At 51.6% G+C, this 15,611-nt stretch overlaps 5 protein-coding genes across 5 annotated transcripts; 2 read left to right on the top strand and 3 right to left on the bottom strand.

Moving 5' to 3' along the window:
- Positions 1 to 495: 495 nt before the first annotated feature.
- Positions 496 to 4,535, top strand: GLOTRDRAFT_99467 (uncharacterized protein). The gene is made up of 19 exons (XM_007866481.1): positions 496 to 583; positions 636 to 645; positions 706 to 775; positions 824 to 884; positions 938 to 1,225; positions 1,479 to 1,554; positions 1,605 to 1,762; positions 1,815 to 1,956; positions 2,012 to 2,348; positions 2,403 to 2,567; positions 2,625 to 2,735; positions 2,794 to 2,869; positions 2,923 to 3,017; positions 3,065 to 3,111; positions 3,165 to 3,433; positions 3,489 to 3,515; positions 3,568 to 3,727; positions 3,785 to 4,067; positions 4,127 to 4,535. The coding sequence occupies exons 1-19, from the start codon at positions 569 to 571 to the stop codon at positions 4,461 to 4,463; spliced, it is 2,727 nt and encodes a 908-aa protein (XP_007864672.1). The 5' UTR covers positions 496 to 568; the 3' UTR covers positions 4,464 to 4,535.
- A 2,010-nt stretch (positions 4,536 to 6,545) lies between these two features.
- Positions 6,546 to 6,872, top strand: GLOTRDRAFT_127959 (uncharacterized protein; the record flags this gene model as incomplete). Its single annotated transcript, XM_007866480.1, has 3 exons — positions 6,546 to 6,622; positions 6,681 to 6,730; positions 6,805 to 6,872. 3 exons carry the CDS (start codon positions 6,546 to 6,548, stop codon positions 6,870 to 6,872), a joined length of 195 nt encoding a protein of 64 aa, XP_007864671.1.
- An 858-nt stretch (positions 6,873 to 7,730) lies between these two features.
- Positions 7,731 to 8,292, bottom strand: GLOTRDRAFT_127958 (uncharacterized protein; the record flags this gene model as incomplete). The annotated part of the gene is made up of 4 exons (XM_007866479.1): positions 7,731 to 7,775; positions 7,830 to 7,987; positions 8,043 to 8,101; positions 8,153 to 8,292. 4 exons carry the CDS (start codon positions 8,290 to 8,292, stop codon positions 7,731 to 7,733), a joined length of 402 nt encoding a protein of 133 aa, XP_007864670.1.
- A 1,488-nt stretch (positions 8,293 to 9,780) lies between these two features.
- On the bottom strand, positions 9,781 to 10,349 carry GLOTRDRAFT_127957 (uncharacterized protein; the record flags this gene model as incomplete). Its single annotated transcript, XM_007866478.1, has 4 exons — positions 9,781 to 9,825; positions 9,885 to 10,042; positions 10,097 to 10,155; positions 10,210 to 10,349. 4 exons carry the CDS (start codon positions 10,347 to 10,349, stop codon positions 9,781 to 9,783), a joined length of 402 nt encoding a protein of 133 aa, XP_007864669.1.
- A 750-nt stretch (positions 10,350 to 11,099) lies between these two features.
- On the bottom strand, positions 11,100 to 14,348 carry GLOTRDRAFT_74495 (MCM-domain-containing protein). Its single transcript, XM_007866477.1, has 9 exons — positions 14,161 to 14,348; positions 13,793 to 14,108; positions 13,565 to 13,736; positions 13,084 to 13,511; positions 12,898 to 13,032; positions 11,962 to 12,843; positions 11,595 to 11,903; positions 11,383 to 11,538; positions 11,100 to 11,329 (listed from the first exon to the last, which is right to left on the bottom strand). Exons 2-9 carry the CDS (start codon positions 14,000 to 14,002, stop codon positions 11,207 to 11,209), a joined length of 2,415 nt encoding a protein of 804 aa, XP_007864668.1. The 5' UTR covers positions 14,003 to 14,108; positions 14,161 to 14,348; the 3' UTR covers positions 11,100 to 11,206.
- Positions 14,349 to 15,611: the final 1,263 nt, after the last annotated feature.

Genomic DNA, 15,611 nt, shown 5'->3' with positions numbered 1-15,611 from the left:
TGTTGTTTCGAGCAATGATTCTCACCTCCATCGGCAGTCTATGTTCCCTGATGGGACTGATGTCGTCTGGCCGCCATGTAATGCTACCGTCGTACCGATGTGGTACACGCTGGTACATGTGGAACTCTCGTCGGGCTCTTTGCAAGAAAACTTTGGGTACATAAGTTGTCTATTAGAACGATATAGTCACTCGGGCAAGCGGAGTGAGCTCCCCGCTTACCCAAAAATCCAACCTTTCGAACCCTTGATAGCTCTATTGACCTTCACGAGAGTGATACGACTGTATCATTTTATCTGTCGATCGGTGCAGCTGAAAATAGTCGTCCCTAGTCATCCAGATGAACTGCTCATAAAGCACTGCATGGTTTTGTTGTGGATCTCCATGGTCGCGTCGCGCACGTGCCGTGCCTACTACCGTACGTAGCGAAGCGGATGGATGCATAGTTTCTCACGACGCGATGGTCGCATGCAGCTGGGTAATACTAACATTTGCTGGCAAGTATTGGAACAAATACATACCTCACTTTCCGACCGCTGCAAATCTCGTTCCCACCTTCGTTTACCAGCCATGTCGATGAAGGCTGTCAGTCACGACTCTCCTCGTTTCCGTTGAGTGCTGACAGGTCTTTTTCTAGATCGTCAAATGTAGGAATAATCCAATGATTCACGATGCATCACACCGCGTACTCACACACCCCAATGTAGCCGTTCTTTCCGGTGACTCTTTGATTCTTCGTGGTCGTCCCGGTCCCGATGGCCAAGTCCCCAAAGAGAGGTAGGACTATACGAATTGTCGGAGCAGCACGTACTTGACGTTCATCAGGATGTTGTACCTGGCTGACATCACAGCCCCCAAGCCCGGCACGGCGACTAGGGAAGACGAAGTGCGTTCACTGATAGCTTATGGTAACTGGAAATTATCCTAATATGAACCCAGCCATGGGCTTTCGAGTCCCGAGAGTTCCTACGCACGCACGCTGTGGGCAAGGAAATCACCTTTACGTCTACCCACTCCCTCCCTCCGAGTGAAAGGGACGATATTCCACGAGACATAGGAAGTGGAGAGATAGGGGGAGTCGATTTGACGTCGGAGGTGTTGCGCAATGGGTGGGCCAAACTGAAGGACCTCAAACGGGACCCAACCGAGGAGGACCTAAGAAGGAAGGATCTGGAAAATGAGGCGAAGGCGGCTGGAAAGGGTGTTTGGAATCCCCACGGACCACAGGTACGTCGTCTTGACTCGCTCGTGAAGTTTCCGAAAGAATTGGTTACGTGACGGTACGGCTGATGGGCCGGTTCGTTTTGCCATCCTTTGCGCATCTGAACATTGCTTTCTCCGTCTCGCCGGAGATCCACATCTCCGGCTGACAACGACGCCTGCTAGGACCATCTGGAGAAGTGACAGTGATGCGCGAGATACGCCTACCACACCATATTGCCGTTCCTCTGAAGGTCACGTGACTGAACACTCGCGATAGGCCCGCTCTGTCAATTATACGATGCCCACGGATTCGCAAGGTTTCATTTCGGAATGGAAGGGCAAGTCTATAGACGGTGGGTTAGACTGCGCCTGATCCAAATCAATCATTGACTTGGAGTCACAGGCATCGTTGAACAGGTGAAGGATGGGTCTACTCTCCGGATCCGCCTGCTTATGCCGGATGGCGATCATCAATTTGTCAATATTGCTCTGGCAGGCGTTCGTTGTCCGCGCTCATCTACGAGTAAGCAAGGGGAAACTGCTGAGCAATGGGGAGAGGAGGTATACGGCCCGCTCATAATGTGTGCGACATCAACTGAGATAACTTTCATAGGCGAAATATTTCACTGAATCTAGGCTCTTGCAACGAGCTGTGAAGGTTCAGTTGCTCTCACTACCTAGTCTTACCGCGACGCCTTTCCAGACTGGGCCTAACGCGTCTGCTCCTCCACCTGCGAGCATTTTCATTGGCAACGGTTTGTCGTCTCGACTTGACACTTTCCCCTTACGGCTAATATTAGTTTTATTTAGTGCTACATCCTGCCGGCAATGTCGCAGAACATTTAGTAGGGGCTGGTCTTGCGCGTGTGGTCGACTGGCATGCAGGCATGCTCTCAGCCTCTGGTGCTATGGAGCGTCTCCGTGCAGCGGAGAAGACCGCAAAGGAAAGACGTGCTTGTCTCTATGCTAACACGGCCTCCGTGCCTGCTGCTAAGACGAACGGCACGGGTCAGCCGACCACCAAAGGCGACTCACAGTCATTCGAGGGTGTTGTCACCAGAGTATGGAGTGGTGATCAAGTCTCAGTTCTCGAGCGTGACACAGGGAAGGAAAGGAGACTACAACTCAGTTCGACTCGGAGCCCGAAGTCAGTGGCTATGTCTCACGTTGCACTGCGATAAGGTCTGATGTTGCACGGTAGACTCTCAGACCCTAAGCAGGCACATTATGCCAACGAAGCTCGGGAGTTCCTCCGCAAAAAGCTCATTGGAAAGCACGTCAGAGTTCACGTGGACTTCACTCGGCCCAGGGAAGGTGAATTCGAGGAACGAGAGTGTGCTACAATTCGTTACGGTGGTCACCATGCGTAGGTGTTATTCATCCTCTTGCCTCAAGTCAGCTCATCGATTTTGAACAATGCTAGCAACATTGCGGAGCAGCTGATCGAAAAAGGTCTCGCCAGCGTCGTCCGTCATCGACAGGACGATGAAAATCGCTCCCCGGATTATGATAAGCTGATGGCTGCAGAACAAGCGTGAGACACCATCGTTGTCTTTGTCCCTATCCTTGGTACTTATGGACATGTTGGGTAGAGCTATGGCGGAGGCTAGGGGTATCCACTCTGGCAAGGAGCACCCTGCACCTAAGCCGCCTTTGAACATTTCCGAAGTACAGCTGACGTTTTGCGTATTTCGGCATCTCTCTGATGCGTATTGCTACAGACTAATTCGCGTGCTACGCAATTCTTGAATGGCTTCAAGCGCCAAGGGCGGATTCCTGCGGTTGTGGACTATGTCGCTTCAGGGTCTCGTTTCAAGTATGTGATATTTTTAGGATCAAGACATTGGTCTGACGTTTGTACAGGGTATTCTTGCCGAAAGATAATCAAGTCCTGACACTGGTTCTTGGCGGTAAAACTCCCCGTATTTCAATCTCCGTCTGTTTGCTGACTCTACAACGTCAGGCATCCGTGCACCTCGTACGGCTAGGAATCTCTCGGAAAAAAGTGAACCCTTAGGTCCTGAAGCTGCCGAATTCGCCACAAGGCGCTACATGCAACGTGATGTGGAGATTGAGGTCGACACCGTGGATAAGTCCGGCGGCTTCATTGGCGCCTTGTACTTGAACAAGAATGAAAATGCTGCCGTAGCTTTGGTGAAAGAGGGACTTGCTTCTGTCCATTCTTACTCCGCCGAGAGCTTGCCCTGGGCCAAACAACTATATGATGCTGAGGTATGTGCAGCTTCACGCGAAGTCACGATCCAGCTCAACAGGGTACTCCCTACAGGCGGAAGCTAAACGCGAGAAGCGAGGTGTAAGGAGTTGTTCAGAATACCTGATTTCGTCAATTACTCACTGTGATACAGCTATGGAAAGACTACGAAGAAGAAGAGGCCAAGACTCCCGAAGTTGAACAGTCTAACGGCGAAGCAGGCCCTCTTAAAACCGAATATCTGGATGTCATTGTCAGTGATGTCCGTACCTCAAATGGCTTTGGTTTTTCCGTGCAGATCCTGAACACCGAAGGTAACCGGGCATTCTCTTGTCCACCTCTTCATATACTCATTGATTTTTGCTGGACAGGAATCGCGTCTCTGGAGAAGCTTATGCGTGATTTCTCTCTACACTACCGGGCTATGCCCCCCGTGCCCGGTTATACTCCGCGGTCGGGAGAGCTAGTCTCAGCTAAATTCTCTGATGGGTCGTGGTACCGTGCTAAAGTCCGCCGATCGTCACCTGTCAAAAAGGAGGCCGAGGTGACCTTCATTGACTACGGCAATCAAGATACCGTGGCATTTTCCAACATTCGCCCTCTGGATCCCAAATTCAGGTCGCTCCCTGGCCAAGCTCATGATGCACGACTGAGGTAAGTTGTAATGTGCCCTCTTTGTAATATCGCTCGACGTTTACGAGTGTTTTAACTAGTTTCATCAAACTCGTCGCGCCTGATAGCGAGTACTATCCCGAGGCTATCGACCGCTTTCGTCAACTCTGCGAAGGCAGGAAACTCGTCGCGAATGTTGACCATAGGGAGGGTCCTCTACTGCACCTGCGTTTGATGGATCCTACTGCAAACACTGAGCCTTTGGCCAGCATCAATGCCGACCTCCTCCGAGATGGCTTGGCTTCCATAGACCGCAAAGGATGCCGCTACTTGAGTTCTTACCCGGCTGTAGAGAAGAAGCTAAGGGAGTCCATCAATTTGGCTAAGCGGGAGAGACTAGGGATGTTCGAGTTCGGCGACGTGGAAGAGGACGAGTAGATTGTCCCCCTCAAAACGCCAGGACCATGTGTAAAGCTTTTGAATATATTCATTCTGGCGCTTCGCCATCCGATGACCTATTTGGTCATGCGAGGTCGTCGCTTGTATAATCACCCGCCTCCCAGCTCCCTGAATTCAAGCATCGGTGTCAAGTAGCATCGCTTTGCATACGGTGGTGAGCAGGTCGGCTTTAATATCTGTCATTTGTACATCGTAATCCATCACACCCTGCCGTTCTCGATGGCACCCGCTCAAGGCGGGTTCTGCAATGTGAACTTTCTGACCACAACGTTGTTGAAACCAATCGTTCAAGCAGTACGTCTTGGTGTTTTCCTATACAGAATACTGATCTGTGATATTGGCCCATGGTAGTCAAGAGCAAAAACAGTCAAGAGACGCGTTGTCAAAGTAGCATATTCCATCGCTTGTCTGGCACTGGGGTGGTGGGAATCGTTTCAGCCACATTTCCCATCATACATACCGCCAGAACTCACGGGAGTACCGCCCGAGCACTGGCACGTGTCGGTGACCGTCGAGCTCACTTGATAGTAGCATAAGTTGCTGGACGTGTTACAGTACTACGGTGATATGTTAGCCACTTGCAGGCATGAGGACAGTTGGGGAAATGCGTACTCCATCCCAAGTGGTTGCCTGAGCACCGAGGGCACTCAGCATGGCTACAAGGGCATATGTAGTGAGGGCTTTCATATCCAACTTAGGCGTTGAGCAGTTTAGAGGGCTTACACTCTCATTCCAAGCTGGATTTATATTCAACAGAAGGAACATTCCATTCTCCGACAGTCTTCTTGTCTTTGTATCGGTGAGTTGTTCCGCCATTTGACTAAGGTCATTCTGCAACCACTTCTCTGAGATGGAAATCCTTAGAGAGCTAAGCAGACACGTTTGGCCGGCAGAGCATCATCACGAGTGCTTAGAGGATGGCGCAGTAGGGCCCTCGAACTGCCTTCGCGCTCGATTATCTGATCTACTGAGAACAAGTTTCAGTGCACTGGCTGGCGGTGCACGCATTCATTCGTGGCTTGCGAAGCGGCATGAAATAATTGTGTGGCATGCCCTCGGCTTGTCACGGCACAGCCCGAACAACATGGAACTTAGCTGTCACCGGGCATCATCAGATCACTTACCACTCAATATGTGCGTTCAATTTATACGCTTTTATCAGGAACCTGCTGAGTATACTTTATGATAAAGCCTTGCAGCCGTGACTCTAGGACCACGCGTGGAGCTCAAGTTACCCACCGAGGGACTTGAATCAGAGTGGCATATAGCGTCTCCGGGAGATGACACTCGTCTAAATTTACTTTTGCAGCGTCTCAGACAGCCATGACATTTATCTTGCAGTCAAGTATTTCCCTTTCAGTTATTTGAGTCCGTCCCAGCTGAATGTACATGACTCGCCTTCTAATGTTCTCCAGCCAATTGGACCGAAAAACGTGAGCAATACACCCTCGCAGGCCCGGGGATTGCGACTGACTGCGATCTCGAAAATCAATCGATGAGGATCTACTTTATCACCGCACCTATTCATAGATCACTGGCGAGGGTAGCACAGCCAGGTGATACGCCTGCAGCATAGTCCTATGAAAAGTGGTGTTGGGCTGACATTGACCTATAGCGAGCAGTAGTATGGACCCCGACAAAGCTTCATGTCCGATATCAAAGGACAATTCCAGGGTGAGCGTCAAGACTCTACAATGCTATTTGACACCTCCATCAGCAGGTGCCGCTGCACGCACGACTTTGTGCCCAGTCGCATCGGCAGAGATGACATGCGGTGCGTAACCTGACATGAGGTGGGTGCTAGAGCCGAATTGCTTCTGCGTTTACTCCATGCCGACCGACTCGTGATGTTTTTCAGCAACGAGGGCGTTCACTCTACTAAGTCTTATTTAGGAGGCGCCGTATCAAGCCTACGTTCACTCGCAGCAATGTCTAACGCAGGAACCTCCGTTGATTCGGCACGACTTTCGCCGTTCAAGGACTTCTGCCGGTTAAAAGGCGACCTGACAAGATGGAGGTGTCGTTCCATCGAATCGAACAAACACATTAGTTCAGACAATAATGAAGTTTTTCAGTATCGCAATCGTTCCTTTGGTGTTCGCCGCTCTGGCCTCTGCGCAGGGCCCTTGCTACAACCAGTACGTGTCCCAGCAGTACTTACAGATGTTCGATGTTGACTAACATGGACGCACACAGGGCGGATCCTGACAACGGGATTGGTAACTATTGCTACTGCGAAGGCAACGGTGCGTGAAGCCACCTTACCTTGTTTTCATTTTCTGGTCTTGCTGCAAGTTAGTAGCTGAGATTGTTCTCTTAGGGTTGTGCTACACCAATCCGCAGGGCCAGTGCAACCCGGTCGGCACGCAGATTAATTGCCCGGAGTAAATCCCAAGAGAAGAAATAGGTAGTAAGACGGAAGAGATCAACTTGCAAGGCGTTTAGGAATATATTCATATGCACTTGATATACATATGTTAGCTCGAGGTGGCGAGCCTGACTGTGGTGCTTGCATTTAATGCTCCATATCCGTGCCCGATAACGTGAGTGTTCGTGATGGCTGTGGTACTCTGTAGATGCCTAGGATTGCTCGAAGTCATTAAGTGCTTCTAATAAGTTAGATAGGCTGCTGGATGTTGTGGCCACAGTAGGCACGGGTGCCACCTCATACAGACTAATCAAATTGATGCTGGCAGCTGCAAGTCGGGGGGGGGGGGGGGGGGGGGGGGGGGGGGGGGTGACTTAGGCAGGGGAATCTGAGATCTGCTGGTTAGAATCCGAGTCTAGCGCTAGTCAGTAGTTCGCAGCCATTACTGCACTAGGGCAGCAGCCACTAGGGAAGCACAGAGACGACACGAAGGGTCTAGAAACCCCCTTAGAAACGGGTACGGAACATGACCCAGAAGATGCGTGATAGTTGCTGCAGTTGTCATATAGTATGAGGAACATGAACGCTACCAGTCATGCTTGAAGAATACAGCCTCGTCGCGCTCAACGAACTAATTCACGCGTGCGAAGTTTCGTGTCGTATACTTGCGGTTTGGCTGCGACGCGCTAAATCACCAGCGACATCACAAGTGACACAGACTTAGAATCTCGGATCCAAGCAGTAAGGAGGGCGTGAATTATAGAATCATGAAGGAATTGGAATGCGCTTGCTTGACCAGACAACTATTGAATAGAAGACTCATACAAGTACAATGCACAACAGCTATCCAACCACACAGAAGACACGCCACGTCAAGTTCAGGCAACGCTCTTCTTCGCGATGACAAATTGTTTGGCAAGAGCCTAAGATCAGAGTAGGTAAGCACGAATCGGAGGCGGTACTTTAGACGCGCTCACGTCACTCTCGCCAGCCGACAGCTTAGCCTTGATAGCGGGCCATTGTTGACTCTCCTCCTCATCCGAGTGGGAGATGAAGGTGGTCACGGCCTTGGTGACAGCAGCATCATCCGAAGCGGAGGCACCAGCGACGAGGTTGTTGATCTCAGCGTGCTCCCCTACAATATACGAGTCAATCACTGCTCGCAGTATGCCTTCCGTAGGTGGACTTACGCTTATTGGAGGCGGCGCTCAGGCCAAACTTGGAGTAGTCCGCGTAGATCGAAGCGTCCCTATATGATAGTAAGTACACGGCCCTCAGGAGACCGGTCGGGAATACTCACTCAGCGGCGCTGTGAGCCTTTATCTCAGCTATGAGAGTCTGAGCGAGTGAGGTCTTCTCAGAGCCAGAAGCCGCCTTGTACTTGGCGAACAGGCTCTTGACATTGTCGTGGTCAGCTTTGATTTGAGTGAGGACGTCCATTGCTATGATATCTTCTTAAGCTGAGTGAGGGCTGTTGGGGATGGGGGAGCGGAGAGGACCCCCCTCTTATACCTTACCCAGATATACTGAGTCCGAGCGTCTGGACGAGATTTTCCTTAAGTCATCCCGTTAGTGCGCATTGTACGAGTTGGCCTGACCTCGCCTTGAGGCATGCAGATCAGAACTATTGCTGAGCCTCAGGCCGTTGCCCCTGTATGAGCTATTCTTGCCATCGTCTCCAGAAACTAGGCAGTTGCGATTGGACGTCCATCTGTAGTATTTCCGATCGAAAGGAGATCTTCTATCTGTACCGACCCAATCCCAGGATTTTGGTTTTGCGTCTTCTCAAAAGTCGAGCTTCCGGTGTTCGATGTGCGGGCGGCGAGGATTCCATCATTGCATCCGTCCCCACAAGGAGACGGGAGGATCGATTGCACCATGTCACCATACATACGCCATGGTACTATATCATTATGCCGCCGAAGTATATGCAGCGTGCCTTGAGAAAGGTCTAGGTCTTTGGAAGACTGCGGTGTATGCGGTCCGCGGTATAGCCCTACGGGATGCTTCGAAGCCATTGCATTAGTACGCCAGCCGTCAATGAGAGGCAGAAAGTCCGCCTGCTGTTCCTAGGACATTGTAATTCTGTACCGTGTCCTACCGAAGGCCCCCCAGGGGCAGAATTGTATGGTCGTATGACAGAAGGCATAGGCTGAACCGAGCTTCTCCCGGCATCGTTCCCGATGCACGTCGAGGTCATCTTCTCTTGACCGGACTTCCAGACTTATGACGCTACCAAAGAACGGGAAGATAACACACTATCGCCGTTCCTGAGTGAACTTGCGAGTGAACGCGATATTTCCAGATCCACGGCCAGATGACTCCAGATGAATCGTTTGCAGTAGTTGTGGTCAATAGTCATTGACGGTCCTGCACCTAGGTGGACAAGGGGCCATGTCGGCATAGGAACAGAAACCAGTCCTGGGCGTGCCGACGTGGCATATACAGTACCTGCCATAAGAATAAGATGCCTTACAGCAGAGTTTCCATTCCGTAAAAATCAGAGAAACACAGTCACGACTACGTTCTAAGCTTTGTGGACCAGCCATGATTCGAGGAACAGAGCAAGGTGCACAACAGAAGATGTCTCGACAATATGAAGCAAGCCGCTGCAGTGAGGATTGGAAGGTCGACTTCAGGTTGATGGCGTGGGAAACGCTAACAATCATTCAACTTGAACGACTCATGTTGCCACACAACATCTCGTCCGGTATTCCCCGCTGGTAAAAGTACTTTAGGACTTCCGCGAATAATGCTCTTAGGCTTGCTCCATTATCGCGTCAGTGAATGCCAGTGGTCCCCGCCCTAAATGCGTTCAAACGTTTGTACAGTGGATGGATTCAAGCTGCATCGTACACGCCCCATAATACACCCAGTATACACGACCGCAAGCAGAACCTCTCCAGAGCGAGATGAATGTATATACACTCAAGCAACGCTCTTCTTGGCGTTAACAAACTGCTTCGCCAGGGCCTGCATCGGAACAGCGTCAGGGGAAAAACTTCATCCAAGCGGGTAGGAAGGACACTCACGTCGCTCTCACCAGCGGAGAGCGTCGCCTTAATGGCCGGCCACTGCTGGGACTCCTCCTCGTCAGAGTGGGAGATGAAGGTAGTCACGGCCTTGGTCACGGCGGCGTCGTCGGAGGCGGAGGCACCGGCGACGAGCTTGTTGATCTCGGCATGCTCCTCTGGAAAAGCAAGTCCTGTCAGTACACCGTGAGTTACTCGCGGAAGCAGCATACGCTTGTTGGAGGCGGCGTTCAGGCCGAACTTGGAGTAGTCGGCATAGATCGACGCATCCCTGCAGACGGAGGGGTCAGCTTAACATCGTCCAGGCGTCTGAATGGAAACCTACTCAGCAGCGCTGTGGGCCTTCATCTCAGAGATGAGGGTCTGAGCGAGCGAGGTCTTCTCAGAGCCGGATGCCGCCTTGTACTTGGCGAACAGGCTCTTGACGTTGTCGTGGTCAGCCTTGATCTGAGCGAGGACGTCCATTGCTATGATATCTCCTTTAGCTGAGTGAAGGCTGTTGGGGATGGCGAGCTCAGAACAAACCCCCTCATTCTTATACCGCTCAGACGTTGCGTGCACCTATCTCTCGGGTACGTCTGCCACTTCAGAGTTAAGACAACACATGACTATAGTGGAAACAGAGTAGTGTGCGCTTCGGGCTCTCTCGGTGTTGATGTACATGCAGCAACTCGGTCTGTGCGATTGGACAAACCCTCACGATGGCCTATCACCCCGATATGGTCAAAAGCAGGTATAACCTGCCACCTTTCCTCGGACCCAATCCCCGTCGTGCTTTAAGGCTTCTTTGCCACCGTGAATAGGAGAAGCCCGCAGCGTGAATCGTTGCTTTGATCGTACGTGGTCACGTCGTTCCGCGTCCTTGATTCATCGGAGGGAAGCACTTGGAAGGCAACCAGGATAAGTGCGTTCTAATGCGGCCAAATTCAGGTCTGCCCCATCCGCTTCACTGCCTCGTCGGTCTTGCATCATCTTTTCGCGAGCAAGATGGTATGCCATCTATCGAGGATGACCACGTCTAACTCAGTGGCCTGAGAGGCCCGAATCCCGAAACCTTAACTGGTTAGACGGACGGAGCCAACTGACAGATTTTGACTAGCATACCCGGCCAGACCCCGGTGGCTATACGATAAGGCAGAGACACTCAATGGTTAGATGAAGGACCGCAGTACGTAATAGGAAATTCATCTTAAGTTATTTGTCTCGTCGACGCAAGTATCTTTCGCTATTCACTGACATTATTAGTACAATTAGTACAAGAACGTGATACTTTATACAAGGAGAGACAAGACAAAAATAGTATATGCGACTATATTTGAGACCTAGAGTTCGTCATCCCTTTTGAATCTCTTCTCAATAACGCCGTCCTCGAGCTTATACCCATTCGTACGGAATAGCTTGGAGTGCAAGAACGGCGTCGTGTCGTATATGTCATGTTCCTTCGCCTGAAGAGAATACTTCAGCCGGAGGACACAATCGCAGACCACGGGGGACTTACCCGTTCATCCAGTTCAGCCACCTTCACGGTCACAAGCTCGGGCTGCTGATACCGCTGCAATTGGTAGAAACGTGCTTTCTCCTTGACAATCTGACCAAGGATGAAGGCCAGCAACTCTTCATGGTCCCTGGCTTGCGTGAGGTATTTCCGGAAACCCTAAAATCAAAACGTCAGCCTCCCCAAACAACTAGCCAAGTGGTCGCAAAACGCACTCTTTCCAGCGTCTTCTTGATAGACATCTTCTGGGCGTTCACGAAACTACCGACGGCCACTGAGATGGCTAAGTCGATATCGTCCCCCCGGACGTACTCTCTGAGAGCCATCTTTGCACTAGCCTCCGCCATACGAATCATACTCTCTAGATGACGGACAGTGATCGGGTACGATCCAGTGGCCATCGACTCGCGCCTCAAATCAGAGAACAGGCGAGACAGTTTCTCCTGGTCGAGGTCATACAATTTCGGGCGGACCTTCTCCCTGGCGTACATGATATACTTGCGCAGGACATCCTGGGGAATGATCTAGGTAACAATGCCAGGTTAGCTATGCAGAGGATGCAAAGTGTCACATTGCACTTACATCTGCGTCCAGCGTCGTGCCAACGTCCATTTCATCCTTGTCCGCCTCGAACTTGGGATGACTCCGGAGATGACTGCCGACGACGAATCTCGCAAGCAGCTCATCCTGTACGGGATCGACAGCGTCCTTGACGACACACAAGACATCGAATCGAGATAGAATGGGTTCAGTCAACTCAACGTTTTGCTGGAAGGGTATCGTCGGATTATACCGTCCCCTGATAGGGTTGGCTGCAGCGACGATAGCGCACCGTGCCTGTAGGGTAGTGACGATACCGGCCTTGGAAATGGATATCGATTGCTGTTCCATAGCCTCGTGGATCGATGTTCGGTCGGCATCGTTCATCTTGTCGAACTCATCGATGAGACATACGCCCTTGTCTGCGAGGACGAGGGCTCCTCCTTCCAGCGTCCACTCGCGCGTGACCGGGTCCTTGCGTACGCTCGCAGTCAAACCGACAGCGGAGGCACCCTGCCCAGTGGCGTAGACGGACCTATGCGCGGTCTTCTCCACGTACTTCAGGAATTGCGACTTTGCGGTACCAGGGTCACCGAGGAGGAGCACATTTATGTCGCCACGGATCCGATGTTTCCGGTTGATATCTTTCGGAACACCGCTGAATAGTGATAACGCAAGGGCTGTCTTGATGTCCTCGTGGCCGTAGATGGAGGGAGCGATAGACTTGATGATACGTTTCCGTATGCGTTCGTCACGAGCCATGGCACGAATCTGCTTTTCGTCTTCTTCGGTGAGACGGAAGGCGGCGAACTGATCTTCCTTCTTGTTGATGTGGTTCGCCTCGATGATCGTGGAGAAGACCGGGAACCCGTTCTTAGAATTCAGAGATGCGTCGAAATTGTTGCGGTAGATTCCCGTAACTTCCTTTGGGGGGAACATCCTCAGTAGCGTAATATAGACAATGAGGCGAAAACGTACAATCTCCTCTCCAGGTTTTGCAGTGTCAATAAGATCCCAGAGCAGAACGACCTCACGGTGTCGAGGAAGGCGACCCGCAGGCACGGAGCCAGGTGATTCCTGTAATGTCATTTTCTGATAGTTTCGGTATATCGTCTAGGAGGAACCACATGAGTCCTGGACCAGGAATCATGCATCCACCTTTACCTGCTCCGAGTTCACTTGGAATGGTCCCTTGCCCTCGCAATTCGGGCAATAACTGATCTTCACTTCTCTCGTAGAATCTTGGTAGAACGGCCCCAGCACGGCACCACATTTCTTGCAGTCAAATTTGACGTATTTCAGCTGGGGGAAGACGCCAGTCCTCCTCGTGACTACTCCAGTAACCCGAACGAGGTTGTTCAGGTCCGCCCTCCGGAGATCCCGCAAGGAAGTAACCAGTGGAAGGTCGGTAATCCGCACGTGGACCTCGGAATGGATGCGTTCGTAGTTAGGATAGTACACGAGAATGGCGGTTAATGCGACTTCATCGAAAATCGCTAGCATGGCGCTGGGGGAGTTTGTCAGGAAGTACGCGAGAATGGGCTTTGAGAGGGCAAGATGGAGGTATGAGACCTCAAGAGACTCGGAGTTGTCTGACAAAGGCCCTTATGAGAGGCAAGAATAGAAGCTAGACGGAGAGACTCACTCTCTCCAAGGTTTCGTATGCGTTGACCGTATACGGACGCTCCGTGTTCGTCGACGTACGTCATCAAGAAGTGACGGAAGTGTTTCACTATGGACCGGCGAACACGCTCATTTGCGATCCATTCGATGATGGACTTCGCCTTGATGTCTCCTAGTTGCTCCAAAGGAATCTCCTGAAGGGAGCCGAAGTCAGTGCCCATTTGCTCGCAGATATGGAGGAACAACGCACGTCTTCGATACCGTCCATATCATCCTGGTCTCTACGCTCGTCATACTGCCGACGTGTCCGTTTCTTCATGCCTGATAGGAGCCCGCCAGTGATATCGTCTTCACTATCGGCGAGACCGTCGCTGCCCAATAAATATTCAGGCATACGGCTTCTGCCTGCAGCCCTGCGACCACGTCGCCCGCCTCTCTCTAAGCGGTCTCTGCGTGCCATCTGGACCTCGGCGGCACGACGTGCGGCGGCGTCCAAGTCGTATTCTTGCTCGTCGTCCAGTCCAGTGTCGGAATATTGGTCCAAAAGCTCATTCTCCCCGTAGTCACTGCGCGTTATCAGCTTGAGATGGGGAGGCTCCAGAGTAGCAAAACACGCACTCCTGAAGATTGGCGCCGAAGAGGTCCTCTCCATCTTCTTCTTCCTCTTCAACATCCTCATCGACATCGCATACTGCGTCACGTTCATCTAAGCTGTCATCCGTATCTGAAAAGGGCGCAGGGGGTGACGAAGGCGGAAGTGATGATTCCGAGTCGCGTCTCGTCGGTGTTGGTCGCGCTGGGGGCGATGACCCTGCGGCTCGCGACGGGGACCGAGCGCGCTTATTTCTGCGAGGAGTTTGGGACTACATATCGTTGGCAGAGCTTTTGTTACAGCAGAAGACTGCATCTTACCATGTTAAATGTTGAGGGACTTGGTGCAGTGTCGATGCGTCTTTAGCGACGCGACGCGTCTGACAGACGCGCTAATTTGTGCGGACTTTGAAAGCGTGTTTCTCCCACGCCACTGCCAGTGCGGTGCATTTCGAAGTCATGCATGTGGTTGCAGCTGGCTTGCAGATGTCCGGGTCCTCATCCAGTTGTAATCGTTGGTGCTACGAGATACGTTCAAACGATCCAAGATGTGTTCCCTCATTCCTCTCTCGCGTCTGTGATTCATTCTCCTTCGGACAAACAGTTTCTCAAGCCGACCGACTCGCGCATGGTGACAGTGCCTACTATCCCGGCCATCGCTGGGGCACTTGGCCTCCGCATTCTCATGCGAGTTCTGTGGACTTCGAACAAGACTTGGGTCTTAAAACAGTTTATTGCGCATCTCCCTCGAGATCGCCGCTCATAACGTCCGAAGCAAAGGTCACACGCAAAACAGGTCACTGTGCCTTAAGCTTCCTAGAAGGAATGCGGATATCCCCAATTCTTGTTCCCATTCTAGTGTCAGTCACCATAAATACAGCACTTCCTTTTGAATATGTGATTTTGCTGCTGCGAGTTCTCCTCGGGCAAGGTTTTACTCAGGAACGGGGTCAATCAGGTATCTCCGCCTCTTCCACATCAAGGTGGCGTTATCCGGGACACCTTTTGATCTTGTTCACCACACGACCATTTGCTTTTATAATGTTATGACCTGATAGGTACCCTGTTTATTGCGCATATGGGAAGCCATCCTTCCCCGGACTGTCTTGCTTGCTTGGTCGTCCCACTCGGGGCATTCGCTGCATTAGCCCTAGTTACTTCTGCGAAGAGGTGATCTTCCAGCGACCCAGATCATTGCCGACCTTCAGCACACGACATGGATCACGACTGGAACATATCATCCGCTGAGACTGGTTCGTTCCATCGTTTGTTATCGTACTAATGCTCATATGACCTCGGCTTCTGTTAGGTACCTATGCCTGCGCAAGGTTATAGATGTTGCAATGTGCCCAGGCTGTCCGATGTGGCGACTGGCGTAGAAGTTCGCCCGATATCATAGCTTCGATGCCTGGAGCCCGAAGAACGAAACCCGGGACTTCGCATTGGTTCGAAGAAGAGACAAGAATTCCTCGAGATCT

The sequence above is a fragment of the Gloeophyllum trabeum genome (assembly GCF_000344685.1).
Source record: "Gloeophyllum trabeum ATCC 11539 unplaced genomic scaffold GLOTRscaffold_00004, whole genome shotgun sequence".
Lineage (NCBI taxonomy): Eukaryota > Fungi > Basidiomycota > Agaricomycetes > Gloeophyllales > Gloeophyllaceae > Gloeophyllum > Gloeophyllum trabeum.
The sequence above is the reverse complement of the archived record's forward strand: the minus strand, read 5'-3'. Positions and strand labels throughout refer to the sequence as shown.